This window comes from Nuphar pumila, chromosome 15, assembly GCF_984573655.1.
Source record: "Nuphar pumila chromosome 15, dmNupPumi1.hap1.1, whole genome shotgun sequence".
Lineage (NCBI taxonomy): Eukaryota > Viridiplantae > Streptophyta > Magnoliopsida > Nymphaeales > Nymphaeaceae > Nuphar > Nuphar pumila.
In genome coordinates, this window is record NC_143263.1 from 45366456 (window position 1) to 45391742 (window position 25287).

The 25287-nt window shown below is 41.6% G+C and overlaps 1 protein-coding gene across 3 annotated transcripts in view; it reads right to left on the reverse strand.

Annotated features, from left to right (window-relative positions):
• Nucleotides 1-4464: 4464 nt before the first annotated feature.
• The window catches only part of LOC149815301 (hypersensitive-induced response protein 1), a 43714-nt gene continuing 22891 nt past the window's right edge, over nt 4465-25287 (reverse strand). For all 3 annotated transcript variants that reach the window (XM_089990310.1, XM_089990309.1, XM_089990311.1), the window contains exons 3-6: nt 6503-6623; nt 5778-5869; nt 5578-5674; nt 4465-5059 (exon numbers count right to left, since the gene is read on the reverse strand). In XM_089990310.1, coding sequence (XP_089846436.1) covers nt 4656-5059; nt 5578-5674; nt 5778-5869; nt 6503-6623 — 714 coding nt within the window. In that variant the 3' untranslated portion in view covers nt 4465-4655. The remainder of the gene's footprint in view (nt 5060-5577; nt 5675-5777; nt 5870-6502; nt 6624-25287) is intronic.

Sequence of the window (25287 nt, forward strand, 5' to 3'; positions counted from 1 at the left end):
ACCCGTTTAAGACGTTAATCCTGAATATGACTCGTAAATGCATGTCTTTGTCATTGATCTCATACTTTTCGGTAACTTTAACATGATATAAGGTGTGTTCTATATTATTTTTTGAGTTATCCATGATTATTTAAGCATATAATTATGAATGTATGCACTTTATTTGTGTTATGACATGCTTTACATGATCATATAGTAAAATATTTCGATCAACTCACTCTAGTTATCACAAAAGTGATTTGAGTTTTGTTGATTAAGAGTTTCTTGGACCGTGTTGAGATTGCAATTAGGTATTGAGATTGTGTATGACTTTATAAAATAATGATTTTACCCAAAGGTAGGTCATTGTGTTTCAAATTCACATAGGGTGTAATATTAGATGTATACACCAACCCATGAAGCATGTTTGTACTCAAAGGTACAATACTAAATTATCTCTGGTTAAATGATATATTAGTTTCATTAATTGAAGTCAATTCTTTGAGATTTGAGGAGGCGAAACAGCTCAAAGTATTATTATTTTTACCAAAGTGAAACGATAATGACTTTATTATACTTGTCTTAAAAAATATGAATAATAAAGGGTATCACATTTATCTTTTCGATATGAATCTCATATAGAGTGATTAATCTCTCACTCATACATAGAATAACACAACCGAACATAAGGTTGTCTATAAGAAGTGGGAGCACTAAAAAGGTTGTTTATGAGAAATGAGAGTGCTCAAATAATCTTATCTTGTTGCTTTTACAATCTCTAGTGGCTAAAAATATTCGAGGTGTCATATCTCACTATAAGACATTAAAAGAATTTCTGAAAGTCATTGGGGCATAAATTATTGATTTAAACAAGATTTTAGAACATAGGGATTAAAAGCTTTATTTATGGTCTTGGTATAGTGGACTCTATTGAGAAACCACTAAAGATCTTATGTGATAATAAAATTGTTGTATAATTCTTAAATAACAACAAAAGCTTCACCTCATATCGGCACATAGAGTTAAAGTACTTTATTGTTAAGTAAAGAATTGAGAATCATTTAGTGTGTATTGATACAATCAATACGAAAAAAAATATATGCAGATCTTCTTACTAAAAGGCTAACACTGAAATTATATTATTAACATATAATGAGGATAAGTCTATTTGATTCCTTTTGATGTATGACAATACATTATGATTATATGTGATTACATTTATGAAACTAAATTGATTATCTATGATTTTGTGTATTATTGATTATGTGTAAAGTGTCTATCATTTTATAAAGAAAGAATAATAGAATAACAATATTAAAAAAATCAATAGAATGGGTCAGAGATCAACCCATTCATAAAGATATTCTTAACATGCTAAACACTGAAAATGAATAATATTATAGTACATAAAAATATGACATCTCATATAGAGGTGTTCATCTCCATGAATCATATGATTCATTATTGTTATACAGGATAGCATGTAAACACACATGAAAATTAAATTGAGATAACGGTAAAGAACCTCGATTATATATTTTTCTATGTCAATGAGACATGTGATAGAATATAAAATTTTGGATTGAATCAGATTCAACTTTGATGTGACCCATATTGACATGAGCACATCAAGAGACATATATGGGTGTGGCTCTTGGGTTTTAGAGGTTACAAGACAGTTATGAGATCTCATAACTGTTCATTTATACCTATTAGGGACCTCCACTAGTTTTCATTATGAACACATTAAGGACTCATTATAGGCCTCTCCTAAATCTCACTATAAATAGGAGAAATCTATAGTAGCTTGATGAAAACTACCATGAGAGCATACATGGTTGTTGAGTGTCGCATTCTTGTGTGATCTATCTGGGTTCAAGGGTCCTGCTCACCTCTCGACATTCAAACCTAGACTTATTGAGGGTGTATCCGCATTCACCGAACCACCGTTTGGATCATTCAAAGCCGCATCCCATAAGTAGCTCTTCTGCAATCCATTTTATGCAGTACTCTAAATCTCTTTAAGAAACTTTGCATACAAAAAGATAAATGACAAAATCAATAGACGTTCACCATCCCAAGAAGAAACCCAACAATTGGGTCAAGGTAGTTTTCAGCATGCAATCTAGAAGAACAGAAACAATGAATAAAAAACAGAAGTGACCTTCAGGAAGGACAAAATGGGCAGCTCAAAAACCAAGAAGCTCTTTTCCACCCAATAATTTATACCTCTTTGTTAAGCTTACATGGCAAGAGATTTAAAAAAAACAAAGTGAGAAAATATCTCCTCTCTGTCTTGCTATTGGAAGTTTTTGTTATACATTTGTTTTTCTCTTAAATTTGTTTTGTAACGATAAAATGTAAATCGGGAAAGTTATCTGGATAAGCTACTTTCCTGATAAGTCACGGGTGAGATCAGGAACCGATTTATCTAGAATCAAGGGACTAGCTAAATCGTAAATCCTTTATAATTTGGAGTTTTCATTTTTCTAAGGAAAAGTGAATAACATTCAACATCTGTTTTTCACCTCACTTACCCTCTCACGTCCCAGTTCTTACCACCACCTCCTACTTTTTATATGCAAATCCTTTTATACCTCCCTCTTAGTCAAAGTTTTCTCATAAGAAGGCTAAGATGATAGGATTTTTTTAGAAACCCTTACTCATCGCATGAAAAGCCTTTCCTTTACATGAGAATGAAACAAAGGAAACCTCACTTGCTAAGGACCAAAAGCACCATCCTCCAAAGAACAAGTTGGATTTTTTTCCTAAGCTTTTATGATTTAGTTAAAAGGATCTGTAAGGCCTGTTTATTTTTCAACGCTTTTTCATGGGAAAAGCCCACACTGACAAGAAATGAACGCCAGACCAAAGGGACGGAAAAGACCGGCTCTGAGTGGAGACTTCAGCTTTTTCCCACCATGGCTTCATCAGATCCAGTTCTGAATGGGGTCTAATATTTTGGTCCAGAAACTAATACGAGCCGGGTTCAGGTTGGATTTTGGGTATGCTATTTATTTCAGACTTATTTCCGGTATCAATTTTAAAACTGGACCAGATCCAAAGCTTTGCTTGAAATTTGAAAATTTTCGGGTATGTTTGGAATGTCTTGTGATTCTTGGATCATCACAGCTTCAACTTTCTTACCTGTGGCCAAAGCAAACATGCCCTTCAATTTTACTTAGCTTGGGTAAAAAATTTAGGCTTTATTTAATACGGGTACGAACTAGTTAGGTTGGCTAAAACTAGGTAAGAGAATTGAACTTGTCTAGGAAACCCCCTAAATTTATGGGTATCAAGCGTTGAATATAGATACCACTCATCTGACAATGGTTACTTGTGAATCTTACCAAGCTGAAGGGACCTCACGAGTTCGAAACTCATGGGTGCATGTATCATGCTGCCAGGCCGAAGCTGGATATACTCCGTTGTGGGCAAGGGTGATCTGGGGTTTAAGAAAAAAACAAAGATGCAGCCAATTTTGATTAGGCAACTTTATAAGATAAAAAATATCTGCACATTCATAGGGTCTGACACAACTTCATTCGCTGCTTTTGCTTCGAGTCCATAGCAGTTTGGGTTGTTATGGGTTCAGGTATAAATCAATTCGGGTACAAATAACTTCGGGTCCAAGTTTGGTTTGTGTTTGTGTCGATTTGGGCGCATGTCGTAAGGAACCAATTGCATTGGGGATATGGATGAATCGGGTACAAGCAGGTTCCGTTTTAACTTTTCATACCTGAGTCACTGACCCGCCTTTTCAATTGGGTCTAGATTTTGGGCCCAACTTGACTTGCATTTAATAAATTAGGCTTGGGTTAGAGTTGATCAATTTGGTTCATCTGTTTGGATCAGGTTTGGTTGACTAACTTCCACCTTAGTATCCATCGAGCGATAAAATTTGCCCCAGCTCAGATTAATGGCAGATCTGATTTAGATCCACTTGAATAGATGGAGTAGAAAGATGAATGAAACAAAGGGTGACCAAACTTGATCGTAGAATGTTTTGTTTCATACTCACATCCTGGCCCACAAGGACTCCAACTCATCTGGTAGGGGCGCCTTGTGAACATCACCAAATTGACAGGACATCACGAGTTTGAAACCCATGAAAGGCGTTCTTGGACAAGGTTGAAGCTAAGTCTACTTTCCGGTAGGCAGGAGGAACCTTTTTTTATATATATATACCCCTTTAGTCTGCACAAGCCAACGTTCAGAATAGGCCATTGGGGCAGGGGTCTTAGCCTTGGAGTTTTATGCTGCAACCGTAGGTATAGCAGGTTGAGCCAGCACGACCAGGTCTTCGTGCTGGGTGCAGTTTCTTCAGGTTATAAAAAAAAAATCAAGCAGGGCCTTATGTACTGTTCTTCATGAAAAATCATATAAAAATAGCAGGTCTTGGTGTCCTTTTAGACCAACAAACCGGGCTCAAGCACTCATTTCCCAGTCAATCCTGGGTCGTCAAATGTCTCGGATATTACCTGCTTAAACAACAATGTGGCTCAAGCATCCATTTACGTATGAGTAGCAGTTTTCAAGTTTGAAGAATTTACATAAAAGTTTACTTGCTAAACGATATGAAAGACATGGACCAAAACCCCCCAGTTCACATGTAAATCTCAAAACAAAACCGGAGACAAAATTACCAATCACCAGTATGTCATTAGTTCAAGAGGTTATGATTCATATGCTACACAAGAAGATCCTGATGAAGGCTTTACTGTGGACTGTGGAGTAGCCTGAAGCAACCCATTTCTGATCTGAGAAGCGACGTCGCGTACTGCACCTGGGCCGTGAGGGATGAAAACAGATGATGACTTGGAGGATGCACCAATCTCCTTCATTGTGTCGAAATACTGGGTGACCAGCACCATATCCATCACGTCTTTGGCAGTCGTGCCAGGAACATTAACAGAGAACGCAAGGACACTGTCCCTAAGACCATCAACAATCGCCTGCCGCTGACGGGCTATACCAAGCCCAGCCAAATACTTTGATTCAGCATCTCCCTCAGCACGCTTTATCTGCAATATCTTCTCTGCTTCCGCCTTCTCATTAGCTGCCACCCTCAGTCTCGCAGCTGCAAAATTTCATAGAATAAATGCAAATTCAGAAATTTATGCTACAAAATTGCATACAAGCCTAGTTATGACACCAAACTTCATCTGAGGACTCTCCACCAGCAACCCACAAGCATGTAGTTGCAGAAAAATATGCAATCAAGTAGCAGTCGAAGCTCCACCAACAAAGCATACTAGCAGACTAATCTTCAAAAGCAGTGGCTTGTGCAACAGACCACCGCTAATTCACACAATCTCCAGAGATATCATCATAAGAAGTGCTGTTGAGATATTGGAGCATAAGGTGATAAGCTTCATGCATTTGTTGCAAAAACTGAAGAGAAAAAGGTTGACTCAGATGACTTTGTTAAATCATGGCTCAACAGCCTATAAGGCTAGATCACAATGAACTCTGTTTTGAGTGATCAGTCATCTCCATGATCTAATACAAGATATTTTAGACTTGTTCAGTGATTAGGAAAACATTCTATCCAATGGTTAAAATGTACATATGAATAGTTGGTATGAAGGAACATACCTGTGTTTATTTCATTCATCGCCCTCTTAACAAGCTCATCAGGGTTGATATCAACAATGAGCGTCTGGACTATCTCATACCCATATGCGGACATAGCCTACATTGATATGGTAAGAAAAACAAGATGAAATTTAAACTACATTGTTGACATGGGCAATGGCTCAAAAAATACACCAACAAATAGCCACATGAAAGCTTACCTTCTCAAGTTCATCTTCTACTGCTTTTGCGATCTCGTTCTTTTGTTCAAAAGCATCGTCCAAGTTCAACTTTGGAACACTAGCTCTAATGACTGCAACGAAGAAAAGAAAAGTCAAATTTCCTGTTCCATATTGTTCTGCTTTAATAATAACTCCCTTCCTGGATGTTAATTCTAATTCTTATCAGTATATTAAAAGCAAAATCACAATACGACATAAATCACTACAATAAGGAGCCAATGCCATTTCACATCATAAGTTCCCATGGTCATTCAAAGTAATTGCATCTGTAGACTATTTCAGGTCCATGAGCATATATCATAAGCCATTCCTAATAGCATGAGTGTGCTAGTGCACATCTGCTCTACTGAGCAGGGACATCATCATGTATTGTCATGCCGATTAAGATCCAAATGATGGATGTGAATGCTTTATCGAACACTGTTTAATAGTTCAACTGTTTAGGGCATCAAGATGCTTCAAATATAATTTCAGCAAGCATCTAAGTTGGTCAGCATAAAGAAGGATGAGAGAGTTTAAACAGGGCCAGATGCAAGTTTCACCTTTCTACGAAACATCAACACAAAGGCACACCAAAACCAATTGCCTATATACACTTACCTTTATAAAGTTGTGAACAAACAATGGGAATAAAAAAAGTTAGGGATTATGTACTCTAAAATTGACAGTGATAAGCTGCCTAAGAATCATCATTATAGGCATACCATCAAAAACATAAGCTTGGATCTGCTCACGTGTGTTGCTAAGCTTGTAAAAGGCATCAGAAGCTTTATCAGACAAGGCACGATATTGAACAGATGCAACAACAGTAACAAACACATTATCCTGCAAAATAAAAGAAAAGTTAGCTCTTTGTGAGTGAAATGAAACAACAAAGAATAGGAATACACAAAAACAATAGGCAATATGCCAAGAATACAAGCCACTATGGACAATACAAAGCACTAAGACACAAAAGAGGAGAACAAGAGCATAAAAAAATAATATTTTATTTATCAAATGTTCACAAGAAGCTTGCATAACAATGAGGGTTTCAATGCCCTTTTTACAGAGTACAAGGGGCCAAGAGCTAGCCGTTGAGAGTGGGGAACCAAAAAACAAATAAAACAAAAACAAAAAAGGAAGAAATAAAAAAACAAAAAAGGTACAAGATATATTATATATATATATATATATATATATATACACACACACACATTTTAACACCTTCCTCAAACTTACAGTGAGATCAGAAAGTTTGCTATGGAAGAGAAATCACGGTAAAGGAATGACTTTAGTGAAAAAATCCGCAATCTGATATTCATATGGTACATATGGAAAATCAATAGTCCCCTTCAAGTACTCTTCTCGAACATAATGACAGTCAATCTCGATATGCTTGGTCCGTTCATAGAATGTATGATTACTGGCAATGTATATAGTGCTCTTGTTGTCACAACACAACTTTGAAGGTTCTGAAGCATAAACTTTTGTATCTTTAAGCAAGAACCACAACCACAAAACCTTAGTTATTGTTGTAGTCATCGCTCTATTCAAATTCTGTGGAGGATAATGATATCTTCTATTGCTTTTTACACTGCCAAGATATAAGAGAATCACCTAAGAGCACACAATAAAGCAGTAGTTGAGTATCGGTTATTGAGATTTTCTCCCCAATTAGATTAGTATAAGCAATAAGATTTAAAGACGAAGAAGAAGACAAGAGAAGCCCTTTGGATATAATAGTCTTTATATATCGTACTATTCACCATACGACACTCATGTGAACAGAAGTTGGCGCATTTTGAAATTGACTTGCAATATGAACTGCATGCACAATATCTGGTCGAGTGATGAAGTCGATGGACAAGTTAATTATTCAATAAGTTGTATGTACAATGTTGGATAGTCCAGTAGAATCCTATCTTCAGCTCTTATCTTGGCATTAACTACTTTTGGTGTGTCAGCATGTTTATCATCTGATATTCTCGAGCGTGCAACAATATCGGCTGAAAATTTCATCTGATACAAAATGTATCATTTTGGAGAATAGAGTCAATAGACTACTTCAATGCCTAATTGACTAATGGTGTCTCCATTAATTGATTAATGGTGTCTTTGAGATCTTTGTAATGAAATATGTAGAAGCACGAAAAACACTAGCCACTAAGGGCTTACAAGATTATAATCACACAAGTGCACATGCACAGGTCCACCATGTGATAATACAAAAACTAATAAGGCAATAGTGAAAACACAAAAGTAAAAAATATCAGCCTTTATTCATTAAATGCTTAACACAAGCATTAAAGAAAACAAGAGGGGTTTAACCCTATTTATACACTCAGCCCCCATTCAAAGGGGAGACTATTTGGGAGCTCCAAAGAGCTGTTGGGAGCTCCCAACGGTAAGAAATCTGACCGTTGGGCAGCCTCCAACAACTTTTTAGCTAAGGACCAAAGAGCCCTTGGTCATTTGGCCAAGGACAAAAAAAGAGAAAATAAAAAAATAAAAAGGGGTACATGCAGTCCTTAGTGGATATTTTATTATAGGAGGAAAAGACCAAAATATCCATGCCTCAAAAAAAAATTACAGACACATTATAGTATATATATATATACTATTTTAACACCCCCCTCAAACTTACAGTGTAAACACCGAAAGTTTGTCAAGGAACAAAAAACACGGAGCAACAAGAGCTTTAGTAAAAGAATCCGCAATCTGGAATTCAGAAGTGACAAAAGGCAACTCAATAGTTCCTCTCAAGAATTCATCATGAACATAATGACAGTCCATCTCGATGTGCTTGATGCGCTCATGGAAGGTAATGGTTGCTGGCAATGTAAATTGCACTTTTATTATCACAACACATCTTCGAAAGCTTGGAGATATTGATACCCATATCTCTGAAAAGACTTTTTAACCATACAAGTTTCATAGTTATAGTTGTCATAGCTTTGTATTAGGCTACAAGTTTCATAGTTATAGTTGTCATACCTTTGTATTCGGCTTCAATAGAAGATAATGAGACCTGTTGTTTCTTGCATCTCCAAACAATAAGAGAATCACCTAGAAATACACAAAAAACGGTAGTCGAGATTCTATTATTGGGATTTCCTCTCCAATCAACATTAGTATAAGAAAGTAAGTCTAAAGATAAGGATGATGATAGAAAGAGCCCTTTAATTATGGTGTTCTTGATATATTTGACGATCCCTAATACAACACTCATGTGTATAGTTGTTGGAGCATGTTGAAATTGACTAGCAGAGTGAACTTCATGTGCTATATCTGATTTGGTGATAGACAGATAAGTGAGAGACCCAATTAGCTGTCAGTAAGGTATGGGATTTTCAAGAAAAATCTCATCTTCAAGTCTCAGTTTAGCATTCACCACTTCATAAGTTTTCACTTTCTGATCATCTGCAATTCCAGATTTAACACAATATTTGCAACAACTTTTATTTGAGAAAGGATGTAACCCCTGGGGGAATATGCAACTTCAATTCCTAAAAAATATCTTAAGAATCGTAAGTCAGACATATCATTTTTTTTTAAACATTTTTAACATTACTAACTCCATGTTTGTCATTTTCTGTTATTATCATATCATCTTCGTAAAATAGTTGGATAACAATGTTGGTACCTATACTTTTGACAAAAAAGAATAGTGTCAGTATAACAAGAATGAAAACCATACTAGGCCATAGGGGCCTGTTTAAGACCATATAAAGCCTTTAAAAGTTTAAGAGATTTTCCTTTTTCAATATCAAATCCCGGCGGAGGATCTATATAAACTTCTTCATTTAGTTCTCCATTAAGAAAAATAATTTTAACATCTAATTGAAATATATAGGTCATTTTTTAGTTGAAGTAATGACAATTACAGTTCTAATACTAGTTATTTTAGTTACGAGTGCAAAGGTTTCCTCATAGTCAATTTCATTCTCCATTTTATTATGTTCTTCAAAATCATTTTCATCTTCTAGGAATGTCATATCTTTGAAAACACAAAGTTTATTATTTTTGAAATCAAAGCATCTATATCCATTTTTATTTTCACTATATCCAATGAAGACACATTCAATTTCTTTTGGTGATAACTTTTTTGTGTAAAATCATAAAACATTTACAAAAAAAAAATTGTAAACGATTAAAATCGGGTGCCATTTTGAGAAGCTTTTCATAAGGGGAAACATTTTGTAAAGTACATGATGACATTTTGTTTATCAAATAAGTGAAAGTTAAAACGGCTTCGACCCAAAAGCTTTTGGGAATATTTTTTGAAATAGGTAGAGTTCTAGCAGTTTCTATGCTTTATTTCTGCTAGTCCATTTTGTTGAGGTGTCTTAAGGCAAGATCTTTGATGGAAAATCCCATTTTGTTTTAGATAGTTTTGAAAATCATTGGATAGATATTCCCCACCCAAATCTGATTTAATAATAGATATATTGCTTTGAAATTGATTTTTAACTTTAATGTAAAATTCTTTAAATAAGAAAAAAACTTTCAATTTAAAATTAAGAAAGTATACCCACATATCTAGTAAAGTCATCAATAAAAGTCACATAATACGAGTAACCACCTTTAGATATGACCGGAGAAGGACCCCATACATCCGAGTGCACTATTTCAAAAGGTCTTCTTGAAACAAAGGTTCTCTTTGAAAATGAGATAGATTTTATTTTTTCAAGAATACAATCTTTGCAAGTCATATCTTTTTCATTACAATTTTTTTCTAAAAAAAAAAAGATACATTTTAGAATAGCTTGGATGTTCAAATATTTTATGCCAAGTTTCAATAACCTTATCTTGGACATAGGTACAAAATGATTTTAAAGGAAGAGACAATAAGTCCTTAAAGTAAAGATCTCCCTTCCTATGGCCTTGCCCAATCCGCTTTTCCAACTGGAGAACTTCCACAAAGCAACCCTTAGATGAAAAAGATATTTCACATCCATGGTCGGCAATTTAAGAAACCAAAAAAAATTAGTTTGAGAACTCTCACTTTTGGGACAAATTTTTTTTGAAGATTTTTAGAATCTAATGTTCCTATACTCTTAATTTTCAAAATGGTTCCATCGACCATAGAAACACAAGACAAGTTTGAGTTGATGCATATATTGAATAAGGCATTCTTATGAGTCATATGGAAAGATGCACCCGAATCTAGAATCCAAGAATATGTACCAAGTGAAGATGAGGAGGTGATGGCGTAACCCAATGTAGGAAAAGTTGCTTTAAGAATTTATTGAAGTGCCATGGATATTTGGCCAAGTGTGTCTTTAAGATTCGCTCCATTTTTACCTTCTTCCTTCTTGGAAGTACATTCTTCAACGAAAACAACCTTATACTTGAAGGTTCCATTCAACTTAGGGCAAGCAGGTTTAATGTAACCCGACTCATTACAATGATGACAAATAATCATTTTTCTTCCATCACTATAGTTATTATTATTACTATACTTATTTTGCCTCAAAGTATGAAGGCTTATAGGTCTTAACATAGTTACCGGGTTTAGATACCACCAACACTTCATCATAACTTTTACTCATACCAAGACGACTTTCTTCTTAAACAATTTCGGCAATAGCATCTTCAAGAGGAAGAATAATAGATCTATGTAGGAGAGAAGATCTAACTTGTTCAAATTTGGGACGGAGCCCATACAAGAATTGAAAAAATCTCTCTTGTTCCATTTGTTTTTGCCTAAGTTCCACGTCTTCAATAGCAAACCACTTAGGCTCCAAAAGTGCTAGTTCATCCCATAGGGGATTTAAAGCACTATAAAAGTCTTGAATACATATTTTCCCTTGCTTGGTGGTTCTAACTTTTTTTTGCAAAAAATATGCTCGTGCAAGATCCTTTTGGGTATAAATACCCTTCATGAAAAACCAAACTTCCTTGGCTTTTCGAAATTTAGTAATATTTGCACATACCTTAAGCTCGACGTTGTTCATGAACTCTGCAAGAATTTTTGCATGGTTGTTCTCCCAATCTTCTACTTGCTTATGATGATCTTCAATGGCTTTGGCACGAGTATCTCCCTCTAAGGCCTTCTCTTGACCCCCTTCTAGTTTTGTGAGCTTGAGTTGGGGTTCGAGGATAATGCCCACCACATATCCCCAAAGCTTTTTTTTTTAGATTATTTTCCATGGCAGAAGCCCACATCATGTAGTTATTTCTGTTGAGCTTGAAGGAAAGGTCGATTTTGGTCTCCATTGCGTAAGCAAAGGAAGAAGAGGAAGAGAGTGTAAAGGAAAAGAAGAGAGCACAATCCCTTAGGAGACTTTGTCACAAACATGATCACTTTATGGAAACCTTCCACAAGTCCAAGAGCACTCCTTGCTCTGATAGCATGTAATGAAATATGCGGAAGCACGAAAAACACTAGCCACTAAGGGCTTACAAGATTATAATCACACAAGTGCATATGTACAAGTCCACCATGGGACAATACAAAAACCAATAATGCCAATAGTGAAAACACAAAAGTAAAAAATATCAGCCTTTACTCATTAAATGCTTAAACCCCTATTTATATACTCAGCCCCCATTCACAGGAAAGACTATTGGGAGCTCCAAAGAGCTGTTGGGAGCTCCCAATGGTTAGAAATCTGACCGTTCGACAGCCTCAAACAACTCTTTGGCTAATGACCAAAGAGCCCTTGGTCATTTGACCAAGAACAAAAAAATAAAAAATAAGAAAGGGGTACACACAATCCCTAATGGATATTTTATTATAAGAAAAAAGACCAAAATATCCCTGACTCAAAAGAAAATTACAGACACATTATAGTATATATATATTATATATATATTATATATATTATATATATATTATATATATTATATACTATTTTAACAATCTCCTTCATTTTTTCTCATTTCTTCACTCTTTTTGGATGGGAATTCTCCAACAAAAGCTATTTTCTATTTGAGTTTTGGGCACATCGGCTTGATATGATCCAGTTCATTACAATAGTCACATGTTATCTTTATTGATCCTCTATTGTTGTTTTGCCTTAAAAAATGTAGAGGCTTGTGGGTCCTAACATTGTTGTCGAGTCTAGCCATGACCAATACTTCATCTCCTCTTTTGGTTATTCCTGTTAAAATGTATTCTTCAATCATTATAATCATATATATATATATATATATTATATATATATAAAGGCTGATACACATACATATATGGTATATATGTATATGTATCTACCTAATTATATATATAAAATATATATTTCTCTATTATTAACCATAGGGGTAGTTTAGTCATTTCACTTAATTTTTCGCATATTCTATCTAACAAATATGATTGTAATCCTTATTATTATTTTTTTGTACTTCTCAAAGTACAATGAGGGTCCCACTCTTAGAGACGTTGGGCCCCTCCAACGTCTATAAGAGGAGCCCCTCCTTGCTTCTCTTGTGTGTTATAAATAGGTGAATTCCCCTTGTATTTTAGATATTCTTGAGGGAGCTTTAGCTCCATTGTAAAAGGGTTTTTACCCTATTTCTCATAATAAAGAAATATTCTTTTAGCCTTTTGGCTTAACCCCTTCGTGGGTTTATGAGTTTAGCACTTTATGTGCTTTTGGTTGCCCCTTAGTGGGTTTGTGTATTTGCACCTTAAGTGTGCATTTACGGGTTCATTATCAAACCCTTTGTTTTCTAACATGGTATCAGAGCAAGGTCATGATCGGGTTGTCTTTTGGTGCATTGGAAAGTGTGTCGCTCAAGAAACTTCAAAGAATGGTGAAGTACTCATTGTTTTTTTTCTCTTTCTTGAAGCTATTCGGTATGTATCTGTAATAAACGAAAAAAAAAAAGAAAAAAATTAATTTGGATTCGGGTCGGATCCGGACCCGGACCCGAAGGGAGGCACCGCCTCCCGTGTTTTTAACACAGGGAGGCAGGGGTTTCAAAGATAACCCCTGCCCCCCTTCTTCCTCTCTCGGTCTCTCTCCCCCGACCGACTCTTTCCCCCTCGTTCGTCCCTGCGGCCACCGACGCCGGTGACTTGCTGCCGGCCACCGCCTTTATCCCGTGTGCTGCAGGGAGCCGACAGCCTCCGCTGTCGCCGCCGGCGACCACCAGCTTGCTCGAGTCTCCCCTCTGCAACCTCGCTGGTGACGCTCGCACGCCGACGAGCTTTCCTCAGGCGACCCCCTCCAAGTATGTTCCCTTCGTCCCTCTTCTCCTTCGTCTGTCTCTTCTCCCTCACTTCTCTGTTGCGCAGGGAGGGGCTGAGCCGCCTCCCTCAATCGCAAGGGAGGGGCAAAGCCCCCTCCTTGCTGCCTTAAAACCCCAGGGGCGGGGCAGAGCCCCCTCCCTGCGATGGGTTTTGCAAGGGAGGGGCCTAGGCCCCTCCCGATGCCTTTGTTAGCAGGGGAGGGGTCGAGCCCCTCCCTATGTGCTGTTATGGGGGAGGGGGTCGAGTTCCCCTCCCTGCTCCCTGCTACCTTTGACGGCAGGGGAGGGTCGAGCCCTCCCTGCTGCCTCTTTTGGCCAGGGAGGGGGTGCGCCCCTTTCCCTTTCCTCGCTGATATCCGGGAAGGGGCGTAACCCCCTTCCCTTTGTTTTCCCATTTGACAGGGGAGGGGCCCGACCCCCTCCCTATTCTCTCTCTCTTCTCGTTTGACAGGGAGGGCCGTGACCTCCCTCCCTGCTCTCTCTTGCTGACCGATCGGAGGGCACCAGCCTTTCGGCATACCCCGCTCGGTGAGGTCAGGGAAGGGGCGCAACCCCCCTTCCCTTCTCTTTTTCTTCTTTTGACCGCCGACAGGGGCTATGCCCCTGTTGACACCTTCTTTTCCAGCGTTGTGGCAGAGGCGACGCCCCTGTGTCGCCACCTTCCTTTCTGGTCGGAAGGTAGGGGTGATGCCTTTGCCGCCCCTGCCTTCGTTTGTTGTTCCGACAGGGGGGCTCCGCCCCGCTCCGCCCCCCTCGTACTCTGGCAGGTCGGCGGGGGCTGGACCCTAGCCACCTGAGTCTTCTACAAATAGGGAGCGGTTGCTCCCTGCTTGTCTTCTCGGTCTGCTTTGCCTGGCAGGGAGCAGGCCTCCCTGCCTCTGTTCGTTGGCATAAAGCCAGGGCTCTCCTCCCCTATTCCTGCCGCACTAAGCAAGGCTCGTGCCCCTGGCCTCTGCTTCCGCAGCGTGTCTGCAGGGAGCGAAGTCCCTTGTTTTGCTTCGCATCGGGTCTTGTCGGACCCACCTCCTGTTGTTTTCTTTATGGTTTAGCATACTAAAGTTCTAAGACCTCCAGGTTGAACGATGGTTCCTGCTCGCTCTTCATGGCTTGAGCTTGTGCTTACCTACGCAACTGGCATACGAAGACTGTCACCTCTCCAGGTAGGAGAAGATTGCACAAAAGACTTGGACAATTGAATTGAGTTCAATTAACTAAAAAGGACAATCTAATAAATATATATGTATATATATATTTATATGAGTACGTATGTAACTCAAGGACGCGGTTTCGCGATCCTTGTCCTTTACTTTGCCGTCGTGCATCACGCAAAGGTTCTGCGTTGCACTCCTGCTTACGGTCTTTACTTTGCCGTTGCGTGTTGTGCCGGGGGTTTGCGTTGCACTTCTGCTTACCGCCTTTACTTTGCCGTCGCGCTTTGCGCCTAGGCTCTTGCCTTTGCATAGGTGTTGGTATTGCCTTGCTATTGCAGATGACGTGCAAGTTCTTGATCTTTGCGTATGCCTTAAAGGCATCCTCGTGGAGGATGCAAGGGGCATTTACCCCTCTCACTCTTGCGACAAGAGTTCAGTCGGGAGCGAGCGGCACATCCTCGTCTAAGGAGAGGGATACCTCGCAAGGATCCTGGCTCTTCGTGTGTGCAGTCCTGCAGAGTCGACTTGAGATTTCAGGGAGCTGCGCAAAAGCATCGAAGACTGCTCCAAATCGAAGCATTTGGAAGGATGTGACTGGCTGGTTCTGCTCGCCTTTTTGGCATATCTCGGGTGATCCCGAATTGGGGGTTCGAGCGAACTTCTTAGCGGGTGTTCTGTTGAGAAACCCGTATCCCGTCTATCGGGGCCAGTATCGAGTCATGCGAGACATGTAGATACCCCGATAGCGGATGTGATTCGAGATAATCACATGCATCATGTTGGCACAAGGTACTGCTGTTTCAAAAGATAAAGTAAAGTAGATAAACTTTACATCTTTGTGAAACACTCCTGTTGAGGCTTCTATTGAGGAGCTATACCCCCCTTTCATCCCAGAGTACTTGTAGTCGTGCACGACACGTCTAGTACTGCGATGATCGGATGAGACGATCGTGCGACCTCGAACAACGCTAAATGCAAAATGTTGAAATCACATAAATGGCCTCACATTCGCCTTCACAGGCAAGATGCTCGAGTGGTTTAAATACCACAGCATAGAATGGGTCGTTAGTTAAGCAACCCCTAACGTACCTATTCGCTTCTTTGTGTCTGTCAAGGGAGAGGACAGAGCGGTACAAACTCCAATGGACAGGTTGTTAACAACCACCCTACGGGCAACGATCCGGCCTCCCCAGTCATTGGAGTTAGGGGAAAGGGGCTACATTAGTTAGCTCAACACTTCTGCAGAAGTTGGATGCGTCCGTGGCACAGCCTCCTTTGGGGAATCCTCTCTCGGCTAAAGCCGTCCCTTTGGAGCGAACTCAACTAGATATTCGGGTTATTGAAAATACATAGAATAACAGACGCCCGAACTAGTCTCAGTTGGTTGTACGTTTTGCCTGCGCGTACCCGCAGGTTCGTAATTATCGAAACATAAGGTCTGTTCACACTGGTCGTTGGGTCGTGAGCTTCGCTTGCACTACTGTTTCTCTTGCACTACTGATTCGCTTGCACTACTGATTCGCTTGCACTACTGCTTCGCCTGCACTACTAATTCGCTTGCTTGCTCGATAGTTCAATATGCTACTCGTTGAGCTGTGTACGCCTGTCAAGGCGTTACTCTAGTTGGTTAAACTGCTTACGCAGTTCTTTGCGGAGTAATAAGGAGTTTGTCATACTAGTTAAATGCTTATAATAGTGGCATTATGCCAGTTGCTACATATTAGCATGTGACTTGCTTTATCCCTTGGTTGAACTATTTGGTGCTTATTGTAGCGTAACACTGGTTGGCTTGCATCTCTTATGATTGATGTGATTGCATACAGCTCGTAATCTACGAACTGGTGGCAACTAGGATTGTTGTGGTCGCTTGTCTTATAAGCTGCTTACATATTGTGATATAATTGTTGTCGTATGATTGCTTATGAATGGCTTGTGATGTAATGGTTTATGCCTTACGATTAAGTTAATTACTTGTTCATGGACTGAGCCATTTTATGGTAATTATATGTTTTACGAGCATTGCTATGAGTGCTTGTCTTATTTCAGTTGTTTTGTTTGGCTGACGGGTAGAGTTAGTTACCCTTCGCCCATAGAATCAACTGAATTGCCATATCTGTGCGTTCTCATGTGTCGTTTACACATGCTTTGAGGGCCTATTTGAGGATTGCAATATTCCTTGTGGCAATCATACGATGCGTAGGATTATATGCTTCTGCGCTGAGTGATACAATGCATATTGCTGATATACATGCTTGTACCCATATTGTGGCTACTGACCTCGAGAGCAGTCAACTGTTCGGAGCAGTCGATTGTATAGATGCGTGTATCACCGAGTAGGGTGTCTGACGAGCACCTGATCTCCAAAGGATTATCTGCGAGGGCGTGTATGATCAAGACCCGGTACCCGGCTAGAGTGGGAGATCTCTATGAGGATGTACACTGTCCACGAACGGGTAGCCGCAAGGACGGTGAACTCCTGTGAGGAAGTGTATGGTCCAAGATCAGGTATACCATCTAGAGCGAAATTCCTTGTGAGGTTATACATTTCCCAGACCAGGTGATCCGACGTTGATCTTGTTGTTGGTATTAGTAGCTATCGACCCCAAGAGCGGTCTTTTGTGTTGATGCGTGTATCGCAATGATTTTCATTAGATATGGCATATGTTGGGGATCGGTTTCCCAAAGGTTTCGCTGTGAGGTTATACATTTCCCAGATCGGGTGACCCGGCTAGACGGGAAGATTCTCTGTGAGGATGTACATTGTCCACGAACGGGTAGCCGCAAAGACGGTGAACTCCTGTGAGGAAGTGTAGGGTCCAAGATCAGGTATAACCTCTAGGGCGGTAATTCCTTGTCAGGTCGTATACCTCCCAGACCGAGCGATCCGATGTGGATCTTGTGTTTTTGCTTACCATAGAAAGTTATGATGAGCTGTGACGATCTTCTGAGATTGTTTGTGATAGCCAACTATGAATTCATAGTTTCGGCTTTCTGTTTTAGCATGATTACATGCATGACTCAGATGTGAGAATCAGATCGTTAGTGATTTGAGTTAGTGATCATGTTTTGGACCTTCTACGGAAGGGTGAGCTTCTCTGAGGAAGTATGAGGCCTTAGTGCGTCATAACCGATGACGATTAGCCGCGTAAGACTTTGAGAGATGAGAATAGGTTAAGGTTGTTCAGGACGACGCGTTTGTTAGAAGTAGTGAGTGATAAACGATGTCCTGATGGTGATTAGATGCAGAGACCTCGTTCTAGGAACGAGGACAAGCTTGTTGCGTAGTAGTTCTCAGCTTATGATCAAATGGATCGTATGCTGCGTTGGTCAGTTGCACTGCTTACTTGCTTTGAACTGCTTACCTGCGTTAAACTGCTTACTGTTTGCACTACTTACGCATTTGCACTGCTTACTCGCTTGCACTACTTACTCGCTCGCACGCCTTATTCGCTTGTACTGCTTACGTGTTTGCACTATTCACCTGCTTGTATTGCTTACCTGTTTAACTGCATATCTGCTTTAAACTGCGTAGCCTACTGAATTAAATGTACTTAATTCAGTTCCTTGTAGTCTCTCTTGTGCACCTACTAGTTTTTCGCGAAACTAACCGATTCTATGGGTACAGGTGATTATTAGGTACACTACGGGCGATGGCGCGATTGCAAGATGGCTTCAAGACTTCTTCTTCCTGCTCTTAGCTCGCGTCCTGGATGCTTGGGTTTGTATCGAATTTCCCTTAGGATATCCGAATCTTGTCAGTTTCGGTTCTTTTAACTAACGTGCCCAAAGTTGTGAGCTTGCCTTATGATTTATCAAAGAAAAATCTTCCGCTGTTTTCATAAACAAACTCTGAAGGAAAGAGATATTTTTAGTATCTTGCCTGTTTTTCTGAAAAGGTTCGCAAGTTTGAAATTTGGGGCGTTACAACTTGGTATCAGAGCTAAGGGAAGTAAGGATTCTTGACCATTGAGCATCCGCATCGCGCTGTAAGTATACAATTTTTCTCATTTTATAGATGTTTTTAGCGTTGTTAAGCTAAATGGCTTGACATGCTATGCTTATGTACCAGCATTGCTGGGGTTTTTGTGAACTACTCATGTTACGCATGAGTAGTACAGATGTTTTTGGCTTCTTTTTCGAGTTTCCTTAGATTTTGATCTTCGGTATCCCTTGTTTACATCAAGGATAGTAAAGAACTCGAACGAAGATTCGGCTGACGAATAGTCGAATATTAGCGAAAAATTCTCTGACTTGTATTTTTACACATGTACGCCAAGGTAATTTCGCGGACGAAATTCTTTTAAGGAGGGTAGGATGTAATAAACGAAAAAAAAAGAAAAAAATTAATTTGGATTCGGGTCGGATCCGGACCCGGACCCGGACCCGGACCCGGACCCGGACCCGGACCCGACCCGGACCCGAAGGGAGGCACCGCCTCCCGTGTTTTTAACACAGGGAGGCAGGGGTTTCAAAGATAACCCCTGCCCCCCTTCTTCCTCTCTCGGTCTCTCTCCCCCGACCGACTCTTTCCCCCTCGTTCGTCCCTGCGGCCACCGACGCCGGTGACTTGCTGTCGGCCACCGCCTTTATCCCGTGTGCTGCAGGGAGCCGACAGCCTCCGCTGTCGCCGCCGGCGACCACCAGCTTGCTCGAGTCTCCCCTCTGCAACCTCGCTGGCGACGCTCGCACGCCGACGAGCTTTCCTCAGGCGACCCCCTCCAGGTATGTTCCCTTCGTCCCTCTTCTCCTTCGTCTGTCTCTTCTCCCTCACTTCTCTGTTGCGCAGGGAGGGGCTGAGCCGCCTCCCTCAATCGCAAGGGAGGGGCAAAGCCCCCTCCTTGCTGCCTTAAAACCCCAGGGGCGGGGCAGAGCCCCCTCCCTGCGATGGGTTTTGCAAGGGAGGGGCCTAGGCCCCTCCCGATGCCTTTGTTAGCAGGGGAGGGGTCGAGCCCCTCCCTATGTGCTATTATGGGGGAGGGGGTCGAGTTCCCCTCCCTGCTCCCTGCTACCTTTGACGGCAGGGGAGGGTCGAGCCCTCCGTGCTGCCTCTTTTGGCCAGGGAGGGGCTGCGCCCCTTTCCATTTCCTCGCTGATATCCGGGAAGGGGCGTAACCCCCTTCCCTTTGTTTTCCCATTTGACAGGGGAGGGGCCCGACCCCCTCCCTATTCTCTCTCTCTTCTCGTTTGACAGGGAGGGCCGTGACCTCCCTCCCTGCTCTCTCTTGCTGACCGATCGGAGGGCACCAGCCTTTCGGCACCCTCCGCTCGGTGAGGTCACGGAAGGGGCGCAACCCCCCTTCCCTTCTCTTTTTCTTCTTTTGACCGCCGACAGGGGCTATGCCCCTGTTGACACCTTCTTTTCCAGCGTTGTGGCAGAGGCGACGCCCCTGTGTCGCCACCTTCCTTTCTGGTCGGAAGGTAGGGGTGATGCCTTTGCCGCCCCTGCCTTCGTTTGTTGTTCCGACAGGGGGGCTCCGCCCCGCTCCGCCCCCCTCGTACTCTGGCAGGTCGGCGGGGGCTGGACCCTAGCCACCTGAGTCTTCTACAAATAGGGAGCGGTTGCTCCCTGCTTGTCTTCTCGGTCTGCTTTGCCTGGCAGGGAGCAGGCCTCCCTGCCTCTGTTCGTTGGCATAAAGCCAGGGCTCTCCTCCCCTATTCCTGCCGCACTAAGCAAGGCTCGTGCCCCTGGCCTCTGCTTCCGCAGCGTGTCTGCAGGGAGCGAAGTCCCTTGTTTTGCTTCGCATCGGGTCTTGTCGGACCCACCTCCTGTTGTTTTCTTTATGGTTTAGCATACTAAAGTTCTAAGACCTCCAGGTTGAACGATGGTTCCTGCTCGCTCTTCATGGCTTGAGCTTGTGCTTACCTACGCAACTGGCATACGAAGACCGTCACCTCTCCAGGTAGGGGAAGATTGCACAAAAGACTTGGACAATTGAATTGAGTTCAATTAACTAAAAAGGACAATCTAATAAATATATATGTATATATATTTATATGAGTACGTATGTAACTCAAGGACGCGGTTTCGCGATCCTTGTCCTTTACTTTGCCGTCGTGCATCACGCAAAGGTTCTGCGTTGCACTCCTGCTTACGGTCTTTACTTTGCCGTTGCGTGTTGTGCCGGGGGTTTGCGTTGCACTTCTGCTTACCGCCTTTACTTTGCCGTCACGCTTTGCGCCTAGGCTCTTGCCTTTGCATAGGTGTTGGTATTGCCTTGCTATTGCAGATGACGTGCAAGTTCTTGATCTTTGCGTATGCCTTAAAGGCATCCTCGTGGAGGATGCAAGGGGCATTTACCCCTCTCACTCTTGCGACAAGAGTTCAGTCGGGAGCGAGCGGCACATCCTCGTCTAAGGAGAGGGATACCTCGCAAGGATCCTGGCTCTTCGTGTGTGCAGTCCTGCAGAGTCGACTTGAGATTTCAGGGAGCTGCGCAAAAGCATCGAAGACTGCTCCAAATCGAAGCATTTGGAAGGATGTGACTGGCTGGTTCTGCTCGCCTTTTTGGCATATCTCGGGTGATCCCGAATTGGGGGTTCGAGCGAACTTCTTAGCGGGTGTTCTGTTGAGAAACCCGTATCCCGTCTATCGGGGCCAGTATCGAGTCATGCGAGACATGTAGATACCCCGATAGCGGATGTGATTCGAGATAATCACATGCATCATGTTGGCACAAGGTACTGCTGTTTCAAAAGATAAAGTAAAGTAGATAAACTTTACATCTTTGTGAAACACTCCTGTTGAGGCTTCTATTGAGGAGCTATACCCCCCTTTCATCCCAGAGTACTTGTAGTCGTGCACGACACGTCTAGTACTGCGATGATCGGATGAGACGATCGTGCGACCTCGAACAACGCTAAATGCAAAATGTTGAAATCACATAAATGGCCTCACATTCGCCTTCACAGGCAAGATGCTCGAGTGGTTTAAATACCACAGCATAGAATGGGTCGTTAGTTAAGCAACCCCTAACGTACCTATTCGCTTCTTTGTGTCTGTCAAGGGAGAGGACAGAGCGGTACAAACTCCAATGGACAGGTTGTTAACAACCACCCTACGGGCAACGATCCGGCCTCCCCAGTCATTGGAGTTAGGGGAAAGGGGCTACATTAGTTAGCTCAACACTTCTGCAGAAGTTGGATGCGTCCGTGGCACAGCCTCCTTTGGGGAATCCTCTCTCGGCTAAAGCCGTCCCTTTGGAGCGAACTCAACTAGATATTCGGGTTATTGAAAATACATAGAATAACAGACGCCCGAACTAGTCTCAGTTGGTTGTACGTTTTGCCTGCGCGTACCCGCAGGTTCGTAATTATCGAAACATAAGGTCTGTTCACACTGGTCGTTGGGTCGTGAGCTTCGCTTGTACTACTGTTTCTCTTGCACTACTGATTCGCTTGCACTACTGATTCGCTTGCACTACTGCTTCGCCTGCACTACTAATTCGCTTGCTTGCTCGATAGTTCAATATGCTACTCGTTGAGCTGTGTACGCCTGTCAAGGCGTTACTCTAGTTGGTTAAACTGCTTACGCAGTTCTTTGCGGAGTAATAAGGAGTTTGTCATACTAGTTAAATGCTTATAATAGTGGCATTATGCCAGTTGCTACATATTAGCATGTGACTTGCTTTATCCCTTGGTTGAACTATTTGGTGCTTATTGTAGCGTAACACTGGTTGGCTTGCATCTCTTATGATTGATGTGATTGCATACAGCTCGTAATCTACGAACTGGTGGCAACTAGGATTGTTGTGGTCGCTTGTCTTATAAGCTGCTTACATATTGTGATATAATTGTTGTCGTATGATTGCTTATGAATGGCTTGTGATGTAATGGTTTATGCCTTACGATTAAGTTAATTACTTGTTCATGGACTGAGCCATTTTATGGTAATTATATGTTTTACGAGCATTGCTATGAGTGCTTGTCTTATTTCAGTTGTTTTGTTTGGCTGACGGGTAGAGTTAGTTACCCTTCGCCCATAGAATCAACTGAATTGCCATATCTGTGCGTTCTCATGTGTCGTTTACACATGCTTTGAGGGCCTATTTGAGGATTGCAATATTCCTTGTGGCAATCATACGATGCGTAGGATTATATGCTTCTGCGCTGAGTGATACAATGCATATTGCTGATATACATGCTTGTACCCATATTGTGGCTACTGACCTCGAGAGCAGTCAACTGTTCGGAGCAGTCGATTGTATAGATGCGTGTATCACCGAGTAGGGTGTCTGACGAGCACCTGATCTCCAAAGGATTATCTGCGAGGGCGTGTATGATCAAGACCCGGTACCCGGCTAGAGTGGGAGATCTCTATGAGGATGTACACTGTCCACGAACGGGTAGCCGCAAGGACGGTGAACTCCTGTGAGGAAGTGTATGGTCCAAGATCAGGTATACCATCTAGAGCGAAATTCCTTGTGAGGTTATACATTTCCCAGACCAGGTGATCCGACGTTGATCTTGTTGTTGGTATTAGTAGCTATCGACCCCAAGAGCGGTCTTTTGTGTTGATGCGTGTATCGCAATGATTTTCATTAGATATGGCATATGTTGGGGATCGGTTTCCCAAAGGTTTCGCTGTGAGGTTATACATTTCCCAGATCGGGTGACCCGGCTAGACGGGAAGATTCTCTGTGAGGATGTACATTGTCCACGAACGGGTAGCCGCAAAGACGGTGAACTCCTGTGAGGAAGTGTAGGGTCCAAGATCAGGTATAACCTCTAGGGCGGTAATTCCTTGTCAGGTCGTATACCTCCCAGACCGAGCGATCCGATGTGGATCTTGTGTTTTTGCTTACCATAGAAAGTTATGATGAGCTGTGACGATCTTCTGAGATTGTTTGTGATAGCCAACTATGAATTCATAGTTTCGGCTTTCTGTTTTAGCATGATTACATGCATGACTCAGATGTGAGAATCAGATCGTTAGTGATTTGAGTTAGTGATCATGTTTTGGACCTTCTACGGAAGGGTGAGCTTCTCTGAGGAAGTATGAGGCCTTAGTGCGTCATAACCGATGACGATTAGCCGCGTAAGACTTTGAGAGATGAGAATTGGTTAAGGTTGTTCAGGACCACGCGTTTGTTAGAAGTAGTGAGCGACAAACGATGTCCTGATGGTGATTAGATGCAGAGACCTCGTTCTAGGAACGAGGACAAGCTTGTTGCGTAGTAGTTCTCAGCTTATGATCAAATGGATCGTATGCTGCGTTGGTCAGTTGCACTGCTTACTTGCTTTGAACTGCTTACCTGCGTTAAACTGCTTACTGTTTGCACTACTTACGCATTTGCACTGCTTACTCGCTCGCACGCCTTATTCGCTTGTACTGCTTACGTGTTTGCACTATTCACCTGCTTGTATTGCTTACCTGTTTAACTGCATATCTGCTTTAAACTGCGTAGCCTACTGAATTAAATGTACTTAATTCAGTTCCTTGTAGTCTCTCTTGTGCACCTACTAGTTTTTCGCGAAACTAACCCATTCTATGGGTACAGGTGATTATTAGGTACACTACGGGCGATGGCGCGATTGCAAGATGGCTTCAAGACTTCTTCTTCCTGCTCTTAGCTCGCGTCCTGGATGCTTGGGTTTGTATCGGATTTCCCTTAGGATATCCGAATCTTGTCAGTTTCGGTTCTTTTAACTAACGTGCCCAAAGTTGTGAGCTTGCCTTATGATTTATCAAAGAAAAATCTTCCGCTGATTTCATAAACAAACTCTGAAGGAAAGAGATATTTTTAGTATCTTGCCTGTTTTTCTGAAAAGGTTCGCAAGTTTGAAATTTGGGGCGTTACAACTTGGTATCAGAGCTAAGGGAAGTAAGGATTCTTGACCATTGAGCATCCGCATCGCGCTGTAAGTATACAATTTTTCTCATTTTATAGATGTTTTTAGCGTTGTTAAGCTAAATGGCTTGACATGCTATGCTTATGTACCAGCATTGCTGGGGTTTTTGTGAACTACTCATGTTACGCATGAGTAGTACAGATGTTTTTGGCTTCTTTTTCGAGTTTCCTTAGATTTTGATCTTCGGTATCCCTTGTTTACATCAAGGATAGTAAAGAACTCGAACGAAGATTCGGCTGACGAATAGTCGAATATTAGCGAAAAATTCTCTGACTTGTATTTTTACACATGTACGCCAAGGTAATTTCGCGGAC